Below are 23791 nucleotides of genomic sequence, written 5' to 3'. Positions count from 1 at the left end.
ATATATATATATATATATATATATATATATATATATATATATATATACACATACATACATACATATATATTAAATATGTACAGCTTCTTGTATTTCAATACTATCTCTAAAGTGTATTTTTAAGTGGGCAAAAGACATGAACAGACATTTCACCAAAGACAATATACAGATGCTAAGTAGGCACATGAAAAGATGTTCAACATCATCAGCTATCAAGGATGCAAATTCAAACCACAATGAGATATTACTGCCTCCCTCTTACCATGGCTAAAATTAAAAGTAGTGAAAAAGCCTTGCTGACAAGGCTATAAAAAACTGGATCATTCAGACATTGTTGGTAGGAATATAAAATGGAACAGCGACTCTGAAAAGGTTTGTCAGTTTCTTCTAAAACTAAACACACAACTACGACATGACCCAGAAATCACACTCCCAAGCAGCTGTCCCAGAGGAATGAAAACTTATCTCTGCACAAAGACCTGTACTCATATGTTCATAACAGCATTATCTGCAACAACAAAAAACTGGGAAATAGCCAAATGTCCTTCAACAGGTAAAAAGTTAAACCACCTGCGGTACATGCATACGTGGAATACTCCTCAACAATAAGTACAAACTATTGATACACAGCAATCTGGGTGACTCTCCAGGGAATTACACTAAGTGAAAATGGTAACCCCCAAAGGTTACATACTGTATGATTCCATTTCTTTAACCATTTTGAAAGAAAACATTTTATAAACGGAGAACAGATCAGAGGTTGCCGAGGTTTAGTGATGAAGGCTCTGGGGAAAGAGAGGTAGATGTGATTATAAAAGGGGAACACGAGAGATTCTTGTAATGCAACTGTTCAGTACCTTCACTACAGTGGTGGATAGACAAACCTACACACACACACACACACACACACACACACACACACACACACACAAATGAGAACAAATTTGTGTAAGATTGATGATTGTATCGGGGCGCCTGGGTGGCGCAGTCGGTTAAGCGTCCGACTTCAGCCAGGTCACGATCTCCCGGTCCGTGAGTTCGAGCCCCGCATCAGGCTCTGGGCTGATGCCTCAGAGCCTGGAGCCTGTTTCTGATTCTGTGTCTCCCTCTCTCTCTGCTCCTCCCCCGTTCATGCTCTGTCTCTCTGTCCCAAAAATAAATAAACGTTGAAAAAAAAAATTTAAAAAAGATTGATGATTGTATCAATGTCAATGCACTGTTGTGATATTATAGTTTGATAAAATATTACCATTAGAGAGACTGGGTAGAGAGTACACAAGCTCAATCTGTATCATTTCTTAAAGCTGTATGTGTATCTTCATTTGTCTCACAAAAATTTCAATTGAAAGTGTATATGATCACAAATGTCACACTCATCCCATAGAACACTCTGTACTCAACAACCATAAATGGAATGAGTGAGAATTTGCAGATGATTAAGAGCATTTTACCTGCTGCATCTCTGGGTGAGGTGGTGGGAAGGAGGTATGCCAAAAATTGAGAATTTTTGGCAACATGTCTAATTAATCACAATGCCATCATTTATGGAGACTATTGGGACTATGGTACGTTGTCTAAAGTTCAGGAGAACAGATATGGCAATGCAGCATCCAAAACTGAGAAGGTGCTCACTAACTAGACCCCGAACTGAAAATTATTTGGGGATGCAGTATGACAAAGTCAGACAAGCATGTATTTTTGTTTTACAGGGGTGAGGTCAAACTTAATCTCCATTACTTGCTGATTATAAAAACCTCAGATTCATCTCTACCAAAATGGAATAAAATCCTTGCAAGGTTGTTATAAGTGGTATCTTTACAAGTAAAGCTCCTAGACATTCCCTAACACATTCTAAATTAGTCTTTTAAATTAATAGTACAAGTGAAGGGATGCTCTTTAAAATGTAGTGTATTTTAAGTCTCCTTTATATTAGAATACCTCAGAAAACATTTGATACCCTTGAAGGTTATTGGTCTAGTATTCCCAAAACTCTTCCCTAGTTTTTTTTTTTCTAGTGGTCCCAGTCTCCCTATGCACAGGAATGAATAAGAAAGCCAGCCTAGACTGGGAATTTCTCACCCCCAAACATAAAGTTTTGCCTGCTTGACTCAAGGGGGCCTTCCAATTCTCTATTGGGAATTTAAATCACGGAGAAGGTTGCTGTCATATTATGGCAGCTCACTAGAGAGTAGAACCATGGCATTCAGATGCTGTGGTCCCTGGAGATGCAGAGAATAGAGTCATGACATACCATGGTCCCGAGAGAGGCCTAGGATTTTGGTCCTTCCTGGAGTCTTCCTGTTACCTGTTCCTCCAAACGCTGAGTGATCCCAATATCCTTCCAACAAATCCTACATCTCGCCTAAATTAGTGATTACTTCTATTGCTTGCAACCAAGTATTATGAATAGAAAGCCTTCCAAAATCACCTGGAAACTATTTCCCATTTGTTGGCCCTTCCAAACCCCCAGGGAACCTGGATTCCCAGCTGCCAACTCAGCCTCACAGGGTTCATCTCAAGCACAGCTCCACAGATAGCAGCACCTTGTAACCATTCTCTTGTGGTACCACTCTCTAAAATCAATGTTAATTGCCAATTAAACAAGTTTGATGCTGACAGAATGTGAGCTAATTAGTAAGTGCCAGAGCTCATTCCAATTATTAACCTTTATGGTTGTCATTTACAAAGATGAGGGCATGAATGACTGTGCTTCTCATTGTGAACCAGACATAAGGATAATAGATACAAGGGAAAGGTGCTACGCTAAGGGGGAATTCCCCACAACAAGTTTTTATGCACTTTTCAGAAGTAAAGATGGCCATGACCTCTCTTAGGTCGACAGTTATATCAGAATCAAGAGGGGAGCTCTTTAAAAACTATAAACAACTTGGGGAGCCTGGGTGGTTCAGTCGGTTAAGCATCTGACTCTTGGTTTCAGTTCAGGTCATGATCTCACGGTTTGTGGGTTCAAGCCCTGCATCTGGCTCTGTGTTGACAGTGCAAAGCCTGCTTGGGATTCTCTCTCTCTCTCTCTGCCCCTCCTCCACTCTCATTTTTTTCTTCCTCTCTCTCAAAATAAATAAACTTAAAACTATAAACAACTAGATCTTCACCCCCAGAAACTGGCTCAATAGGTTTGGAATGAGGCCCAGGAGACTGGCTTGTCTTATATTTCCCAGGTGATTTTCATGATCCACCAGAATTGAAAATCACTTAGACAAACATCCAAGAAACCCTTTCCTAGTCCCCAGTGCAACCCCATGGCTATAGATCTCTTATGAAATATGAATGGTGGCTGAGCTAGAAAAGCCAGGAAAGAGTGATTACTAATGTAACAGCAAGAGCAGGGGGCTACTGAGAATGGAGAGACCTAGATTTGGGTCCCAGATCTGAATCAGTGAGCACCAACCCATTCGGGACCTTAGTTCATCCATCCGTAAAATGGAATGTTCAATGCACAGGCTTCACATTCCTCCCAGAAACAGGAGACGTGCCAGGCATTCATGTGGGCAGTGACTACAAATAGTATACCAGTTTAAGAGATAAGTACCACTGAAAGGAGGAGCTTTTAAAGATAAACCCTATCTACGTATTGCATTTTAAGACTTAACTTTAGCTCTAATTTGGGTACAAAGCATTTAGACAGCAAGGTGTGAAATGCCTCCTTTGTAAGTTCAGCAATTCTTGAAAAGAAACCTCACAGACATGTGAAGGAGAAAACAGAACATGTCTTTTTACCAGTTTATTGCTTCCCAAATAATATCGAGGGCAGTGGTCTTTGTGGGGAAGCTGCCAAAGGCCTCCTAAAGACATTTACGGTGGACGTCCAATAAAGTAATTGACCACCAAATGATGAGAAAGTAACCATGAAAGCTTGACTACCTTATCTTTATAGGCGTTGTATATACATAAGCAGGAATAGGGTTGGTAAAAATCCACTCTCCTATAAACTTGGTAATAGATAGGCTCTATGTGAGTTGAAAATTTTCCTCTTTTTTTTTTCCCTTGGGTTTTAAACCAAATTCCAAGGATCCACCTATCATAGTGTTACACACGTGGACATCTGGCAGGGAAATAAATTATGGCTTACCTTAGAGAGTAGGGAAATGCATCCATTTATAAATGTTATTTTAGAAGGGACTGTCTGATCCTGTTTACTTATTAACTTCATTAGAAAGCTAATGAATCTCCTGCTGGGAAAATGAGAGGGAGCACAGGCTGGGGAAAGGGATGGGCAGAATTTCACACCCCTTCTCCAAATGGTGAGGTTATTTATGATTGCGATAAAATGGCACTGCATTTGGATGAAAGCGAAAACAACATAAAATAACAATCAACAGACATGATCCATACAAAAGTGTTACATTCTCTCAGCCACTGGACAAAAATCAAGATTTATACATGCCTGGGTCCTGCCTCATGGAAGACAAAAAGACTAGGCCATAAAAAGAACCCCTCTTTCCCATAATAAATAGGAAAACAACAAATCTGCAATCCAGACCCCATTCTCCAGTATTCTCATTTCTCTATTCTCTAACAAAGTAAGATATTTGAGGGCTCAATATTTAGGGCAAACCCCTTTCTCATTCTGTTCTTTGGAACAAAGACTTTCACAAGTTGAGTGATGCTCCCTTCGTTTAATGAATTTAAATTAAGTAGTTTGGAGAGGTGTTCTAGCTAATACCTGCCAACTGGCCACTATCCATCAGTGAGCGGCATGGCATGTCAGCAGCGTTGTGTATGTGTTGTTAACAATACCTGTTTTTTTAAGGAAGGTGGCTATGCTCGGGAGTGAGGGCGTTATCCGTTGCGCATCATAAATCCCACTGTGTGGGCTTCTTGGTTGATTTCCCAAGGTGGAAGAATCTGTGGACTTGGGAGTTGAAAGAGACTTGAGAGATCATTTCACCTCATACCTTTGTTTATGAGGAAGCAGAAGGATGGCAAGAGTAATCCAATTTTCTGGTAACTGAGATGGGCCAGAACCAGGCTTTCTCCTAGATCACTGGTTCCTGGTCCTACATGATGTTAAGAGGCCACTAGGGCACTTCGAAAATCATACATCCGGAGTAATCCTCAGCCTTACGAAATTGGAATCTCTTGGGTAGGACCCAGCAATTTAGATTTTTAGCACATTCCACAAGAAATTGTGAGGATATGCCAAATTTGAAAAACATGCATGATCTCACTCTGACTTCCATGTTAAGTACTTGGACGGTAACAAACCTCTTCAATGTGCTTAGATTCCCTTATGGTTGCATTAAAAAGAAAATAACCAGGGGCGCCTGGGTGGCGCAGTCGGTTAAGCGTCCGACTTCAGCCAGGTCACGATCTCACGGTCCGTGAGTTTGAGCCCCGCGTCGGGCTCTGGGCTGATGGCTCAGAGCCTGGAGCCTGTTTCTGATTCTGTGTCTCCCTCTCTCTCTGCCCCTCCCCCCGTTCATGCTCTGTCTCTCTCTGTCCCAAAAATAAATAAATGTTGAAAAAAAAATTAAAAAAAAATAAAATATTAAAAAAAATAATAAAAAAAAAGAAAAAGAAAAAGAAAATAACCAGTAACAGATGAGTTAACTCAACACTATGTTAGGGGAACTCAAATCAGATTGTGGTTCGTATCCTATACTCCAAATCATTATCAGCATCTGGTGTAGAAAAACCAAGAAATATATTCACCTTGCGCTTTTGCTAAGCACAGATTAGTATGCAAAGAGGAAGACTCCACAGTGTTCTCTCAAAAGAAGTGTATCATGTCCAGGCCTTACATGCTTAGGATTCTAGATGTGCTCTGCACCCTGCCCTCCTAAAGTTACCAGCACAACTGTCATGTGGAACCAGGTGGAAGCTGCTGAGCTAGGCAGATGTGGACCTATCAACAGATGTTACTGTTTATATTAAGTAATGACTAGATTACAGGCATTTTGCATTACATGTACCATCTCAGTGACTTCTCACAAAGCTCTCACAAGACAGGTCTTACTGTCATCCCATTATATTGGTACGTAAATGAGGCTGAGAGAAATTAAAACATTGCTCAAGGTGGTATAACTAATAAGCAGTAGAGCTGGGATTCACATCCAGGCAGTCTGAATCCAGGACCGACTCCTTATCCACTACTCATATTCAATCCCACCAATTACCCGGTGTTTCAGAGAACCATGGGAACCAATGGTACAGGAGACAGGCTTTCCTATTAAGAGTTTCACACCCTAACAGAGAAATAAATGTTTTATATTAAACAGCAAAACAAAAAATAGGTGCCATATTGATCACTTCTCTAAGTCCTTCCTTGAATTATTTTGCATCCTTTATAGAATGAGATGGGTGGTAATAAAAATATAAGTATTTCTATAGCAGGGCAACTTCTAGCAGAATGCACTGTATTTTGTATATACACATTATTCGTGCATATGCCTGATGTTGGTTCCTAGTACATTAATCTTACCTCTCAACAAAACGAAACATTCCTCGAGGATAACAAGCATGACATAATTATCCTGCATCCCCCAGCAATGAGCACAGGGTTGCTTATATAATTGATGCTCAATTAATATCTGTTCAATTGAATGCTCTGTGACCCATTCAGGAGCTTTCACCAGATTTATTACTACTGAAAGCAAATAGAAGGAGGCCCCAGTTCTAGGGAGAGGATTTCACAGCCTGTATCATCAGCCCAGCCTTCGGGACTTCACATATGAAGAGCCTAGCGAATAGGACGGGAAGTTTTTAATTAACAGCCTAACAAAAAAATGTCATTCCAATCTGCAGTTTTGTTTCCATTAATTCACTCAGATTCAGCAGCAATTCCACTAAGGAATTGGGGTGAGCAGCTGCAGAGGGAGGGAAACACATAAATAAATCATGAGTGTCATTAAAATTTGTAAACTAATAACTTCTGGGAAGTCTTAGCAATTATTATCAGGGTTTTCTTGGCAAACAAAAAATTAATAAATCCAAAGGTCTCCATTTTCTATTAAAAAAAAATACAGCATCCCCCAGAAAGGTCACTGACAGAACAATTAGGGGAGGAAATAAATGGTCCAGCCAACAGCTTGCAAACCGGATGAAAAGTCACTGGATTCCCCAGTGGCAGGAGGATGAGACAACTCAATACAAGGAAGCGACAGGCCAAGGCAAGGCTGATGCTGCAACCGATTTGGGGCCACTGGTACTTCAGTTCAGCTCTCCAAGCCCTTCTTTAGTGTAGCCCAAGTGCTATGTGTTATAGATCCAGAAACATGAAAGGCACATGGTCCCTGCTCTTGGGAAGCTCACAGGCTGGAAACAAATCACAACACAGTGTAAGTGGTGCCAGTGGTGAGCAGAACAGGGGCACCCCACTCGGGGAGGAGGGGCAGGGAAGCTTCCCAGGAGGATGAGCCCAGGAGGTGGTATGCTCCACAAACACCTTACCCAGGAACTCCTCTCTCTGCTCTCTGGGCCCTAGGAAAAACGGCTGAGCAACCTGGTTGCTTTTCTAAGGGCACAACGTGTCTCACACTGTTGTCAGGAAGAGGAGCCAGCACCAAGAAGCAGATCAATTACCAGATTCCATAGGATTACCAACCCTCCCTGAGCGTTTTCCACGGGTGGGCACTGTATACCAGGCACTATGCTAGGCAGTTCACACATTGTATTTCATGTGAAACATCATAACCACACTATGAGGTGGGCACCCGTATAATCCTCATTGTACAGTAAGGAAATGGAGGCACAGAGAGGTGAAGAAACTTGTTCAAAGTCACTCCGTGGCTAAGTGGAGGAGTGTGGACTTGAACCCAGGCCACCAGTCTCCGAGCTTCTATTCTTAATTATATCGATGAGCAGGAAACAGATCAACTAATGCTCATCCTTTAGATCTGAACTTATTTCTCCTTTTTTTGGGTCAGGCTTCTATCAAATCTAACAGTACTGGGGGCCAGCATCACTCTTGACTGATGGGCAACCTCCAGATTTGACACATTATGGACTGAAAACACCCCGAAAGTGAAGCCCTGGGTCTTTTAAAAAAATATCAGTCCCCAACCTCCTTAAGTCTATAAGCATGAATTCTTTATGGAAAATGTCCATTGACTAAAGGATACAAACAGATGGTTGTGCTAATAACCAGTTATTAATATACAGCCATCCCTGCATTGGTAGAGAAAAAAATTTGACCCTCCCCCCAGGATAACAGCACCGAGGAGTTTCAGAAAGAATGTCGTGAGGGCTTAAGACACCCCTACCCTACTGAATGCTTTTCAACAGTCTTTTGTCCATTTAGAAGTAGATGGCCTCTGAATTATTAATCCGGTGAGGCGAATAATTATATCCCACTGTAACCTGGTCATCTTGTCATGACAGCTGCTGCTCCAGGCTCCTCTGCTGTACAGAAAATTGAAGAAGAATCCCCTAAATTCAATTTCAACTTGGTTAAGCATGTTGGGCCAAATCACAAAACTGAAAGGGTGCGTGTTTAATTTAGTTTCTTTTTCTCTGCACACTGTGTTAGTAAGGAAGATCACAGTGCTCTAGGCTTTAACTGCAAAATACATCATCATTATCGGGACAGAAAAGAGGATGGGAGACACAGATCTCTAGGGGATGAGCAGGAAAGACAATGCAAGGTTTGAAGAAATGCTGTGAGGCCCCAGCACATTGGAAAATCCCCCCCGAAGGATAGAAACAGCCCCTTTTCTCTCTCTAGCTCTATGCAGGGGTTGCTAAGCAGGGCTTTATCAGACCCATGAACCCTTGGAAACAGAGCACAAAAACACATTCATATGTAACAATTATCCAGAGGGAAAGCCTACAATATCCACCAGCATTCCAAATCCTTATAAGGTCACACCATATGAATCTGTTATCTGCAAACCATCCTTAGGGTAACACTCTTTGGTTTGGCCCCTTCTGTGAACATGAAGAGACCCACCCAAACGTTCCCTCCCTGGTCCAAGACCAGCTGCTCTCTCTTCCTGCTGCTTGGCTCCCTTTTCTCCTGCAGCTCAGGCTTACCTGCCCTTTTCCCTTGTAGTAAGGATGTTTTTCCACTTCTCACTTGCCAAGTCACATCCCACCCATCAGTCCAACCCGCAGCTCATAGAATCCTGTCTACAGAGGAACATCCTCTTGTTGCTAGAAACCGATACTTCAATTCCCTCTAATCAGCACAAGGAACAACCATCTAAATCACTCTTCTCCCCTCCCTAATCCCCTGAAGATCTCTGCTAATTCATCCATATCACAGAATTCATCCCCTTGGTGCCCTATAATTTCCATCACATGGACCCCGACATCATTGGATCCTTATAAACAAAGTCAATAATGGGATGAACACTATACAAACACAGAGGGTTATAATAATCAATCGTTACAATTAAGTGAACACTTCCTACGTGTGAGCCACTCTTAAGGGTTTTTACATTTATTATTTCATTTAGTCCTTGCAAATCATCCACTAATTCATTGAGCAAACATTTATTAAGTATCTCCTATGTGCCAGATACTGTCCTAGGTGCAGAGAGTATAGCCCTGAATTAAAATGGAAAAAAGTCTCTCTCTACAAGCTTAGATGTTAGTGGTTATAGGCAGACAATAAATCATTCAATAAGTAAAATATTTAGCATGCCAGATGGGGGTAAGTACTAAGGAGGAAAATGCAAGTTGAGTGATGGAATGTGAAGTCCTGGAAAAAGGCCTCCCTGATTAGAGGAACTGAGAGGGTAAGGAACAGAGGCACTGCCCACCCCCCTTGGAGAGGAGCAGAAAAAGGTGGTGGGGGTAAGGGCCGTGGAGGGGACAAGGTGATGTGTCTCAGGGAAGGCAAGAACAATGTGGTTGCAGCAAAGGGGTTTCTGTGCTATCTCCAACTCACATCCAGGGAAGGAGAGATGCACTGAATGGTGACCACCCAGAAAAACATGTTCAACATCCTTACCCCCAGAACCTGTCATGGAGCTTGTTTGACAAAAAAAGGATCTTTCCAGATGCATTTAAGGATCTCAAGATGAGATCGTGCTGGATTATCCTGGGGCCTAACTCCAATGGCAACCTTCCTTATAAGGGACAGGAGAGGAGTGGGCCAAGGAGATGATGTAGGCAGAGAAGGAGGACCATAGCCTTAGCTACAAGGAATGCCAGCAGCCGCCAAGGCTGGAAGGATTCTTTCTAGAGCCTTCAGAGGGAGTGCGGCCCTACAGACACCTTGATTTCAGACTTCCACATTCCAGAACTGAGAGAGAGTACATTTCTGCCGCTTTAGACCAGGCAGTTAGCGGTACGGTGTCACAGCAGCCCCAGAAAACTGATACAAAGAGGTTAAAAAGTTACAGAGCTCTTTGGGTGGGTGAGGTGGGATCTGAATCCTGGCCAGTGCACATCAGGGTGCCCTTAGGCTGCCTATGGTCTCTGGTACACACCAGTGAATATACTGGCTCTTATGACCACAGGCCACACACTTCATTACTTAAGGGCCTCTAGCAGTAAGCATGGCCTGGGCCTGGGCATGGGCCCCTGGCTGTGCCTGGCCCACCCCTAGACCTAGCCAAACCTTTCTTGAAATATGGGCTGCCAGGTAGAGCTTCTCCCATTGTAAGGGCAGGATCTTCTGGCTTGTTTTTATTATTTGCCCTCCGAAGGCAGTGCGCGAGTCAGGCTTCAGGTATCACCATAGTATCACTGCGATTGGGCCTGAGAGGAAGTTTTCTGAGGCTCTACTTCCCCGGGAGTCCTGTGTGAGTGGAAATAGTCATGCTGTCATCTATTAGAGAAACAGTGCTTTCTTATAGCTCTGCCAATTTTCACTGAGCAGCAAAGTTAGGTTGTGGACATCCTGGGCGAATGGAGGCAGGCCTGAGTCGATATGAGCAATTAACCCCTAAATATTTAATAGATGCTGTGACTGTTCCCCCTTCCTGGGAAACAAACTCTGGCCAGTCCTCTGCAAACAAACAGGTGGGATGAAGAAGAAGCAAGGCACACAGATATTCATGCCCCAGACCACTTCTGCTCCAAGACCCCAGGAAACCCTCAGGACAGAGGTCTGGGATGATGACGCAGCCCAGTGAAGAGCCTTTTGTGACAGTGCCCCCTCCCCAGTGTTTACAAATGACAAAGCAAACAGGACAGACAACACAGCCTTCCCAGAGCCCGAAGTGCTGACTCAGAACGACTGATGGAATTTGCTGTTGCCCTGTCACTGCCCACAGTGTGCACATGTGCTGTGTAGAGCCGGGCGCCAAAGCACCCGGTGCAGAGAAAGTCCTCAGGCCTCTGCTTCAGTCAAGCTCTCCCTGATCTAACCACCCGCATCCTTCTCTCTGTCCCGTGACCCGCGTCCCGTCAGAGTGGACTTATCCAGCAGGCACAATGGGCACAGTGCCCAGGGCTTACCATACTTTTAAGGATCCACAAACATGTTTCATTTCTTTTAAAGTCCAAACAAAAAATGAACTTTGAGGCTGAAAAAAGTTTCCATATACTAAATTAACACACTTATCTTTATGCCATTGCAGCCATAAAATACATATTTTGATATATATTAAAATATATGTATTACCAATATATATTTTAACGTATATTAAATATATAGTAAATGTTTATTAAATATATAGATGTTAATATACAGTAAGCATTTATAAATATGTATAGTGAATATACTAAAATATATGTATCAAGAAGCCCATGAAGGTCCCCATCTGGACCTGATCCCCACGTGTATCTATTCCCACAAGGACAGGTAAGAACCACAGCATCTCACAGATGCACAGGGCCGGAAATGGTCCTTGGGCCAAGACTCACGCCCAAGGCAAGACTCTCCCCTCAGCAGACTCCCTGACCCACGGCTCTTCTCATTCCGGGCATGCTCCCCTGATCTCTCTAACCAGACGTGTGTCCCTCAAGCAGAACGAGACAGCGCAGGAACGCAGAAGCAACAATGGTGCCAAGCAGGCAGGGCTGTGACAGGCCCCCAGAGAGATAAGTAGAGTGCTACGGGAGTTCACAGGTGGGGCTGTCCATTCTACCTGGGGGGCTAAGGGGCTCTTCCACGAGGAGGATTGCTTCCTGCCTCTTCCAAAACGTGCCCCCCAGCCGCGTGGCTGGCATTCTTCAAGTGAGCCAAGCCACAGAAGCTTGTTAAGAACCTCCAATCCACTTACCTCCAGAGTGAGCTCTCAGTCACGCTCCCCAGGTTGAAGTCGTACAGCTTCGTCAGGATAAGTATAACCTGTGATGGGGATGGGGAGGAGGGCAGAGAAGAGGAACAAAAGGGGAGGAAAAAAAAGCAAGCTTACTTTAGTTTGTGTAACAACATACAGTGCATCTCAAATCACCCAGAGGAGGGTTTAGTATTTATCCGTTGAGTGGAGGGGTATTATAGGATCAAGCAAGGGAAAACAATTATTAATTTAATGCATTCCTGTAACTGGTAGCATTTATTTTAATCCTGACGATGCTTTGCATTTGAAGTAAAACATGCCAACAGGAATTAACTGGGTATCGACAGTGGTTTCTCTACATCTGTCCTCCTTCAAGGTGAGGTGCTGCCCGGCTGGCTCTGATCACTCGTACAGCCACCCAGGGATCAGACGATGGGCTTGCTTTTGATCTGGAGATGACTCTGACTTACAGACTTGGACCCAATGGTAAGAAGCAACCGAGCCTAATTCTCTCCACCTACAGACGGGTTCAAAGAGATTCTGTGTTTCCATTACTAGCACCTCAGCAGCCACATCTACTTGAATGGCAGGCAGGCCCAGTCCCCAACATCCCCTGATGCCATCTGCCATCTACCATTTGGCATCTGTCCTCATCATGGAGTAAGAAGCAGGTCATTAGACTCCACTGGACCCCGGGACCACTTTCCTGACATCAGCTGAAATTCAGAAACCCAAAAGGAAGCTGTACATGAAAGAGAGCTGGAGCTTTCTCTAATAGAGTTAGCAGTTTCCTGAAATGGTCTTGGGCCGGTCTGGTCCTCGGCCCTTTAAACTTCTCCAGCTGGGGACCTGGATATCAGACGTTTCCCTGCCTGCCCACTGTGTGCCTGGACAGTGGCTTAGGCACAACTCCGAATCACAAGGATGCCAAGTGCATGCACCTGAATCGATTTTAATCAAAACACAGGTGCCTAATATACAGTGCCTGCCTGCACACGTGATAATCCAGTTACACATAATTGTGTTTATCTAAATTTAATGCACAACTCATTTCACTTTTTTCAGTTCCTTCCCATTCCACGATTTAACTTCCTCCAGTTCATTTGCACAGCAGCCATTAAACTCTTTCCAAGATAATGAATTTCTGCTACCAAGATGGGACTTTCCCATTCTAGGTATCTATTTAAGATTAAAGAAAAATAATCAGCCATTATATTAACATTTTTATGGCATCTCACTGACAACAGAACACTCACTTTGAGATTTACTAACATCCAACACCCCATGAGGTCTGTCCGCACCATTTCCATTACTTTTATGTAAACTAAGAAAAAATTAGAGGCAAGGATGTGACCCATTATAGGTCAGAGAGAGTCCATGGCGAAGTTGGTTTGGGATGTTCAACTTCTCTGCAGGGCCACAATGGAAGGGCTCTTCCCAAGCGTGCATTCTTTGATGGAGAGTGGTGAATGGGCAAGAAACAGCCAAGCCAAGAAAAATATCAATGGCATGGCTATTTGCACAACAGTAAAAGCTACCAAGCTACCTGTCTTATTGACATAGCACAACAGTAAGGAGTGTATATCCATTGCAGAGAACTGCTCCCCAAAGCCACTCAGTGTTTCTTGCCTCTCCCATTCATGGAGTTTTCCTCATTTGTTAAATTCAGGGGCTGATGAAAACAAGGGATTTATCCCCACCTTCCCCAACCAAATGCCTAGGAATGCACCAATAATCCTGTTTGCTGGATAACCCGCACAACAGACTTCACCTCCCCTTTATTTTATCCTCTCTCATCTACAAAGTCGTTCCCACAGTCACTATGTAAAAAACAGGGGTTGGCTATGCGCTGGCCATCCCAAATTCTGGACAAACAAACTCAAAACTATGCTTTTCTAGAAATAGGTCAGAACACCCATCCAGAGCTCTGCAGGAGCAAATTAGGTCATTTCATTTTCTCCCAATATCAAGCCTTCAGGGACATCAAAAAACCTCCAAAAAGTGCAAAGTCCACACAGAGAGAAGAAAGAAGTGTAGGGGGTAAGAGTTCCACTTAACCAATAGGGAGCTTCTAACAAACAACTGGGTCTGGAAAGCCCTGGAAAGAGCCCAGAGCTGTTCTCATTCTATCAGTGTCCTGGTTCCCTCTGCCTCAGGATGAACTTGACTCCTTAGCCTGGTATGTAACACACTACACACACACATATGCACTACCCACACACACGTACTACACACACTCCTCCAACCACTTTTCCCCAGTTCTCAAGACGCTGTCTTCTGCTTTAGCAATCCAAGTTTCTCAAGGCTCTGCAAATAAGCCAAACCTGTTCTCACACCTCTGCTTTCTTTCTTCCATGCTATGTTGTATCAACTGTGCCTCAGCCTTTTATTACCACCTGCACCTGCCTGCCTGTTGTTCAAGAAACAACTTGAAGCCCACCTTCTCTAGGCAGCCTCCTAGGACCATACCAGCCATCAGAGTTATCCCTCTTCTCAAGTCCTATCGCACTTAAAATGGAATTACATAACTTGGCACTTAGTCAAACACTATCCTGTTACCTTCTGGATGTCACAGGATTTGCGTTCCCAGCTAGATTGAGGCAGGGTTCGTATTTTGTACTTCTGTCTCCCTAACAGGCAAGCTCAACATGTCAAAGGTTCCTAAAAATAATCATTTTGAGTCAATAGAAGATAATGGTGTTTTGGTGATGAATCATAGTCTTCAGATGGGAATGGTATTAATCTAGTCTCTTTCCCTCACTGTACAGATGGGGAAACTGATGCACAGAGAAAGGAAGGGACTGGTTAAAGTCTCAATAATGTGTGACCTCGACCAAGTGCCCAGGGCACTGTTCTTCCATGCCATGAGTACACCTGGAGCTAACAGTCACCAGAAAGCCTTTTAAATGCAGATTCTAAGGTCCCACTCCCAGCAGGTTTGACTTGGTGGGTCCTGAGTGGGGCCCGGAAATCTTCCTGTGGTAACTGGAGAACTACACTTGGGAAAGACTCCATCCCACTATGATTCCTCTCCCAACACTGTTGCTGCAGTGACACCGCCCTTGCACCGTGCTGAGATCCTAACCTAGAAAAGCATCCCGTCCTTTAAATGTAGCTGAACTTCAGAAAGCATGCAGAAAGAGACGTATGAGGAAAATGCCTCCGCAAAATCACCCCTGCATTTCCCAGAGGAAAGGGGTGAATTAGGGGCTGGAAGCTTCCACTCCCCTGGTGCCAGCACAGAAGGGCAGTAATAGAGCGATGAAGAGATGATAATGTAACCTTTAGCCTTGAGATACTCTGTGCCAAGCAAACAAAACCAAGAGGGAAACAAGGCCTGCCCATCCCTGGCTTCTCTCACCACTCAGAGCCTTCCGAACGCCACCAGAGAGGAGGGAATTAGGGAAGAAAACTGAAAGCAGAAGCAATAAAGCCACTAAGCCCCAGACCACAAGGCAAGGACTCAGATCAGAAAGAGAAGATGTGAGTGTGCCTCAGGAATCACCAGCGGATGGGATGTGGGGTGCGGGAAGGCTAAAGGGCTAATCCTGGATCCACAGCAAAGCCTGACTTGACTCGTCTTCAGAAGACGCCCCCAGATGAGGGCTGGCAGTCAAATCCAGCAAAGGAAAAGCAGAGAGTAAACGTTAACTGAACCCTTACCAGGCAATAAACACTACATGGAGTGCTTCTCAATCCTCACAACAAATTCTTGAGACTAAGCAAGTGTAATATAATATCCCCATTTTACAGATGAGAAAACTGAATCCCAAGCGCTAAGCTAATTGTACCCCCACCCCAGGCACACAACTAGCAGGAGATAGAACCAGCGCTTCCACCCCTGGCTATGTGACACACTGTGCTCACTCTGCTCTAATGTGATGCTACTCCAGGCAGCAAGTGTTTATGTGAGCCAGTTGTGTGCAAGACAAGAAGCAGGCACACAGAGAGGAGAAAAGCACACCCTGGCCCTCAAGGAGTTGCACATTCTCTCCTGAAGTTCACAGATACTTACTGGGCTCCTCTTAGGTGAATTGGGAAGGCACCAGCTAAACTCTGGGACTCAGGGAGAGATCCAGAGTTCAAGGCCCAAGGATGAAGGGAACTTCTGTTTTCTTTGTTCTTGGAGAAGGAAATAGGAAACAGTTATGGAAGGAGAAAAGACCCAGACAAACTGCTGAGATACCCAGGTTTGCTGAGAGACAAACTGCTGAGAGACCCCCAGGCAGCAGGATTGCTGCCTAAAATGTGAAAATACATTGGAATAATTCATGAGTAAATAGCATTTCTCTCTTAATATAAGCTATACACACACACACACACACACACACAGTATAAAGAGAAATCCACAGACATGTATGTGTGTGTATATACAAACATAGTTAGAAAGATCTATATAGAGAGAAATGTGTAAACACACACACACACACCCTTAAATTGGTATCTGACATCTCTGGAATTATACTGTGGTCATTCATCTCTTATAGCTTCTATCACATTGGGTCAGTATGACTTTTCCGTATGTCTGACTAGTCTGTTAGATTGTGGCCTCTTTGAGGTTAGAAATCAGGTCTCATTCAATTCTGCATCCTCAATGCACAGCACATCACCTGACACTTGGCAGGAACTACAAGTGAATTATGGATGCAGAACAATAAAAGAAGAGATGAGATGATAAATGTATTTGAGAGGTACAGATAATGTGCTATAAGAGTTGAAAAGAAGAAGCAATTAAGTCCATAGAGTGTGATCAGAAAGGTCTCCATGAAGGAAAGATTACATGCACTGGGACTTAAAGTATGCTAAGAATATGCATAAACTAAAATGGAGCTCATTCACTTTTTTTCTTTTTTTTAATTGAACTGAGATTGATAGAAAAAAAGGAGGGTAGGGGAGGAAGCCATTCCAGTAACAAGAAAAGGTATGGAGGTAGAGTGGCACGGGCCATTAGGGGCAAGAGCAGTCATGTGTTGAATGCAATGTCATGTGTACATGAGCCACTCAGAGACATAGGCCATGTCAAGTTGGGAAAGAAGGCACAAAGGACAATGGGATCATGCAGGAAAGACAGAGGAAGCCCAACCTATGGCCAACTATGGGTAGATAAAAAGTTTTATGAGTGAAGAGGGCGATAACAAGGAGGGACCACCATATTTACCAAGAGACTTATTATGTGTCTATATGTAATATATACATAAATATCTAATAAGTAATATATCAGAGGACTAATTATAACAGGAGACGTATATAATGCATACATTATATAATAAATAATTCATATACTAAGAGACTATATTAAAATAAGGGACTTATTTAGTAAGTGACAATAAAGGGCAGGACTAGCCTCTTACGAAATCAGTTGCTGCTGTCTTTGTTGACCATCCACCACCAATTTTCTTGGCCCCAGGCATCTAGTGTCTTCCAATGCCCCCAGATGTTCAAGCCATCCCTGTGCCTGCTCTTTACACACACTCAGAGCCAGTAACTAGTGTCTTTATTTCACATGCCCCCTCTTCTCTTTCATTCATCTGTTCTTGACTTATGTTAAGCACAGCATAAGCTTCTTGGTGAAGTGATCAAAAGAGAAATGGGGCGCCTGGGTGGCGCAGTCGGTTAAGCGTCCGACTTCAGCCAGGTCACGATCTCGCGGTCCGTGAGTTCGAGCCCCGCGTCAGGCTCTGGGCTGATGGCTCAGAGCCTGGAGCCTGTTTCCAATTCTGTGTCTCCCTCTCTCTCTGCCCCTCCCCCGTTCATGCTCTGTCTCTCTCTGTCCCAAAAATAAATAAACGTTGAAAAAAAAAATTAAAAAAAAAAAAAAAAAAAGAGAAATGGTGGCTGTCCTCATGAAAGGGATAGTCCTCCTCAACCTGCTGCCTCCAGGATTATGCATTTGAACAAAGGAGTCCAAGTCTCTGGCCGAGTTAGGGAAAGTGATATGTGAGGACAAGGGAGCTTTCTATCCTCTTCCTACCCACTTCCTATGTGAGAGGAGGTACCCACAATGCAGAACTGCAAAGAAGTCTCCATCGCTATCCCACCTGAGAACCCTTCTAAATGTGCCTGTCTCTAGACTCACTTACCCATTGGATCCAGCCGTCTGCCTCCTGGACAGGGCTTGCATGGCAGCATGGAAATAACGGAACACTTGCAACCAGAGGGCTGCCTCAAAACCCAGTCTCACCATATGCTACTGTGTGAGCCTGAGCAACTTATTTATGTTTTCAGAATCTGCTCCAATTTCCTTAAATGGGGATAATGATACACTTGCCCCTGCCAACCTCACAGGGTTGTTGATTCAAATCAAATAAGGAAAGCTGACCTGCTTTATAAACTGTACTAGGGAAATGGGCGTTATTAGTATGATAATTATTCTTCAGGAGATAAGGGTTCCAAATGATTTTCATTTGGTCGGGGGCTGGGGGAGGGGAATTCAGATTCTAGAGTTTATGCTAAGCTCCTCCTAACAAACTCATCCATTCTCAACCCCAACTTCAGTACAGGAGGCTGCAGATCAGAGTCAGTGCATTCACCTGGCTCCCCCCACTCAGCTTCAGAAAGAGGCAGGAACCCCGGGGGGATTCCTGTCCTCTGAAAGGATAATGCATAATCTGCAAATTCATAAATCACTGCGACGCTCTCGCCCGTGAGCACATTCAGTGAAGGGAGGGCCTTTCATGCCTGTAAAATTTTACTCTGAAGGAAAATTAATTTAGTTCATTAAACCTCCCTGAAATCTTGGTGCCTTTAAATCCACGGGGTCCTCTGTGCATCCCACTCACAGGCTACCACTTCATTCCTGCCCCTACTTGATAGTTCTTTGTTTCCAGCCAGTTGGAATAAGGACCGCAGCTTTCTTTACCAGAAATAGTTGATAACTGTCACACGACAAAGATGATACCCCTCTGAGACAGCCTATAAGGCTGCATTTTCCAGTTCCAGCAGAGTCTGAATCCCAGGGTCCTTCTCACACCTCAGGGAGATCCCCTCACCAAGGAACAGAAACTGAACATTTACAACCCAAAGCCCAACAGATCCCCAATACAAGGATGTCTGGGCACCAACTGGGCGTCTTGAACTGTGGTAGGTGTGTGCCAAATTCAGAGTGACACGAACAGTGCTCCCTGCCTGCTATGATTTTACAATCTAGTTAAGAGGACAAGGAAATAGTACAAACTATAGCAACTTGTCATGTACAATGCACAGATTTTCACAAAGCTTTTATCCCCTTTCCTGCTTTTTATAAGGGCATCTCATCAACTCTGTGGCTCACGACTGAACCTTAGCATGATCCTTGACTCCTTCCTCGTCCCACACAAATCAAGGCAAACACGGAGTCTTTGAAATACACTGTAGTCCACTGTATCACACAATTACAGGTTCTCATTTTTTTTTCATTCATTAACTACAAATATGTATGGAACGCTTCCTGTTTGCCAAGTAATCTGGATTCAGCACTGAAAATAATACAGCAGTTTCTTTGCCCTCATGAAGCTAACATTCTGGCAGGGAAGATAAGTAAGTAAGTAAGTAAATGACATAGTTAGATGATGGTGAGTGCTATGGGGGCGGGGGTGGAATTAAGGAAAAGGAGACGATGAAGGAGCCCAGGTACATCTTCTATGAAAAATGGACACTCCTGCAAAACCCTGAATGAGGTGAGATGAAGTCATGGGGTTATCTGGGTAAGCAACATTATAGGCAGAGGAGCAGTGAATACAAAGATCCTGAGGCAGGAGTGTCCCTGGCATATTCAAGGGAGAGCAAGGAGACCAATGACGCTGGTGTGGAAAGTAGGGGGAGATGAAGTCGGGGAGATATTCGGAGACTCAGATCTTGCTGGAACTTGTGAACCGTTGTAAGGACTCCAGTGAGATGCGGAGTGAGTGAGTGAGATGGGGAGCTGCTGAGGATTTTAATAGAGAAGTTTACTTTTAACAGGATCACTCTGGCTGCTGTGTTGAGAAAGGCAGTAAGGGCACAAAAGTGAATTAGGATCCTGTTGTAATCATCCAGGTGAAACATGGTATGTGTTACAGCAGAGCAACAGCAGTGCACAGGAAAAGGGACATGATGTTTATGTATTTTGAAGTTAGTGTCAGGCAAACTGGATATGGAGTTTGAATGAAAGAGAACAGTTGAGGATGACCCTCAGAGTTCAGGACTAAGCAACTGGAGGCAGAGTTGCTGGTTTATGAGATGAAGACTACAGATGAAGGAGGTATGGAGGAAAAATTAGAAATTAGCTTTGAACATGAAGTTTGAGATACCTAAGAGAATTCAAATGAACAAGTACAATAGTGAGCTGGATAAATGAGTCTGGAGTTGAGGGAAGAGAATCTAGGACAGAAATACCCATTTGGGAATTGTCTCTAATTAGATGGTATTTAAAGACACAAGACTAGATTAGATCACCGAGAGACAGAGTGTGAAGATGGAGTAAATATATGAGGATTGAGAGCTGAGGTGTTCCAGCATCTAGAGGTCAGGGGAGTGAGAAAATCCTCTCAAAATTGCCACAGTGGATATGTATGTCCTGTGTGAATGCTCACCAAATGGTATTTACTACAAGGAAGAACCTCAGTAATCAAATGAACAAGATGGCCTTCGGTTGAGTCCAGTAAGCCCAATTCCCCAGAGCCCCCCCAGTTTGCTCTGGGGGGTCCTCTGTGGTCACTGCTATGCCAGAGATGGAGACTTTGCCTAGGCTTCACATGGACTTCCTTTCACCAAGGCTGTTGTGCATATTATCACTGCTACATTCCCGACCTGCCAACATCAGAAACCAATGTTGAGCCTCACTATGGCACCTGGTGACAGTTTGATCACATTGCACCACCGCGCCCCACCCCCGCCCCCATCACATACAGGGAGCAATTTCTTCTCATTATGATTGCTTTCCCTACCTGCAGTGCTTATGCTAGAGTCAAAATCTTTCCATTTCAGAACCCCTTATTCACTGTCATGGTATCCCACACAACATTACTTCCAACAAAGAAACTCATTTCACAGCAAATGAAGTGCAGTAATGGGCATATCCATGGAATTCACTGGTCTTACCACAAACTTAATCACCCAGAAGCAGCTGGCCTGATACAATGGTTGAATGGATTTTCAAAGATTCAATGACAACGCTAGCTGGGAGTCAACACTGTGAGGTTGTGGCACTGTCTTCCATAAAGTGCATTTGACCAACATATGGTCAAAATACAATGGTCTGAGAATCAAGGGGCAAAAGAGGTAGTGGTCCTCTCATTATTGTCCCCAATAAGCCATTTCACAGTATCTGCTTCATGTCCCCATACATTTTGGCTCTGTTGAGAGAGAACTCTTGGTTCCTAAAGAGGGAATTGTCAAAAAAAAAAAAAAAAAAAAAAAAAGACAAAACTCTTGTTCTGTTGAACTGGAAGCAGAAACTAATACCCAGCTATTTTCAGCTTCTCACACTATCACTGAACCTACAGGAAAAGAAGGAGTTATTTATGAATTGGGGATGGAAATGGATGCTCACAGTAGCCAGAGAGAGGGGTTGTGCTGTCTGTTTACTCCAAGTTCTCTTTCCTGTCTATGTATTGCAGGTAATCAGGACCCTGAGAATTGTATTTCTAAGACTCTCACATTACCTGCCTTCCAGTCTGACCCAATGCAGGAGGCAGTATGCCAGTAGGGACCAGTAGGGACCAGTAGGAAAGAAAAAAGCTACTCTTCCCACTTGTATTTTGAAGTCACAAAACAACATAGGCAACAAAGCTGGCAGGAACAACAGCAGTGACGGTGGACCTCAGTGACAGGAAGCACAGACTTCTGGGTCCCCTGCATGCGAAGCCCGGCACACACAGTAGGAATCTAGGTAGGAGAGATCCTCAGCCTCTTGCACTGTTTCTTCTCCTCCTATGCAGAGGCCTGAAAAGGTTTCTATAGTTACCAATCTTTGGGCAACTTTGCCTTTTCTCTTCCTCACTCCTCCAGCCTTGTAAACAATTCCTGCATTCAATTCCTGTCTTCTCTTAGAAATACTAGAGTCAGAGACCCTCACTGACATAGAAGAGTCTGTGAGATCAGAGGAAACCCAGGAAAGCATGTGTGCTGGAAGCCAAGTAAAGAAAGTGCTTCAAAGAGGAGGAGGGATCAGCTGTGTGAAATGCTGCTGACAGTTCATGTAAAAGGAAGATTAAGAACAGACCAATGGATTTAGCTAATGGATGACTACAGAGGCCTTCAAAATAACTAGTTTACTTAATTTCTGATCTTCACCCCTCTTCTACATTACACCAGAATGACCCTTCTACAGCACAGGCCAAATCCCATTACCTACTGCCAAAAAAAAAAAAAAAATCTCTCCTGGCTTCATACTGTCTTTAAAATCAAATCCAAATTCCTCAACATGTCATGAAAGGTCTTTCTCAACTTGGCCCCTCTAGACATTTTAACCCTCTTCTAGAGCCACTTTCCCAAATGATATCTAAATTCTAGACACACTGGAATACCTATTTCTTCCCTGTTCCAGGATCCCACACTTTTTCAAAAGCTCCCTCCTCTCCTTGAAAGTCCTTCCCCCATTTTCCACCTGCTGATCTCCTCCTCATCCCTCAAGGCCCAGCTCAAACGTCATCAGCACTCTGATGTCTCACTTGTCCTCTGAGACAGAATGGATTCTCTTTTAATCCATGTTCCCCTAACTTGTTGCACATACATCCAATTATGCTATTCACCAGATTATATTATAATTATCTACTTGCATATGCATATCCACCATTAGGCTATGTGTACCTTCAAGATAGAGACCCTGCTTTTCTCATTATACTATAAGAGTACTTTATGCTCTTCCTTGACATGGTGCCTATAACCAACAGAAACACATACATTCTTGAATAGAAAGTGTTGCCATAGGTGTTCAAAGGAGGAGAAGATGAGTCTGGACTGGGGTAATCAAGGTTCTCAGAAAGGATGAGAGCTCTAAGTGAAGATCTTAAGAGATGGGAGGAAAATGGAAATTTCCAGCCCTCTTCTTCTGGAGTATTTTGTAAACTCCTTCAAATGTGTCTTTTCCTTAGATAAACTAGTCTGCCAATTCTCTCCAGAAGTGAGAACCCAAGGTGGTTTAGGAGAGAACTTCATGAATTTCCACGAGAGGGTAAGAGAAAGGGGACACAAGGGCAAGAAGGGAAGACAGTGAAAACAATCTTCTTTTTTTTTTTTTTAATTTTTTTTTCAACGTTTATTTATTTTTGGGACAGAGAGAGACAGAGCATGAACGGGGGAGGGGCAGAGAGAGAGGGAGACACAGAATCGGAAACAGGCTCCAGGCTCTGAGCCATCAGCCCAGAGCCCGACGCGGGGCTCGAACTCACGGACCGCGAGATCGTGACCTGGCTGAAGTCGGGCGCTTAACTGACTGCGCCACCCAGGCGCCCCGAAAACAATCTTCTAAATATGACCATATTAAGTATTAGAGGGTTGTTATTCTCTAGATACTTCTAGAAAAGACAAAGGTATATCCCTATATCTGATGGGATGTAGGTTAATGAAAACACTAGATCTATAGACAAAAGCATGACCTGATCAAGTAGAGTAGCTTAGACAAGAACTGAACAAATACAGAAAAAGCAGAGGTGGGACACTAATATATACTGAGCACCTACTAAGTGTCTAGCACCATG

The 23791-nt window shown here is 43.6% G+C and overlaps 1 protein-coding gene across 2 annotated transcripts in view; it reads right to left on the bottom strand.

The window, feature by feature from the left end:
* The window catches only part of SORCS3 (sortilin related VPS10 domain containing receptor 3), a 595481-nt gene that overhangs the window by 403484 nt on the left and 168206 nt on the right, over positions 1 to 23791 (bottom strand). For both annotated transcript variants that reach the window (XM_040486371.1, XM_040486370.1), the window contains exon 2: positions 12135 to 12202. In XM_040486371.1, the coding sequence (XP_040342305.1) occupies positions 12135 to 12202 (68 nt within the window). The remainder of the gene's footprint in view (positions 1 to 12134; positions 12203 to 23791) is intronic.

The sequence above is a fragment of the Herpailurus yagouaroundi genome, unplaced genomic scaffold, assembly GCF_014898765.1.
Source record: "Herpailurus yagouaroundi ecotype Mexico unplaced genomic scaffold, PumYag 163, whole genome shotgun sequence".
In the NCBI taxonomy this organism is placed as follows: Eukaryota; Metazoa; Chordata; class Mammalia; order Carnivora; family Felidae; genus Herpailurus; species Herpailurus yagouaroundi.
Note: the sequence above shows the minus strand (reverse complement) of the source record. Positions and strands in the feature narration are given on the sequence as shown.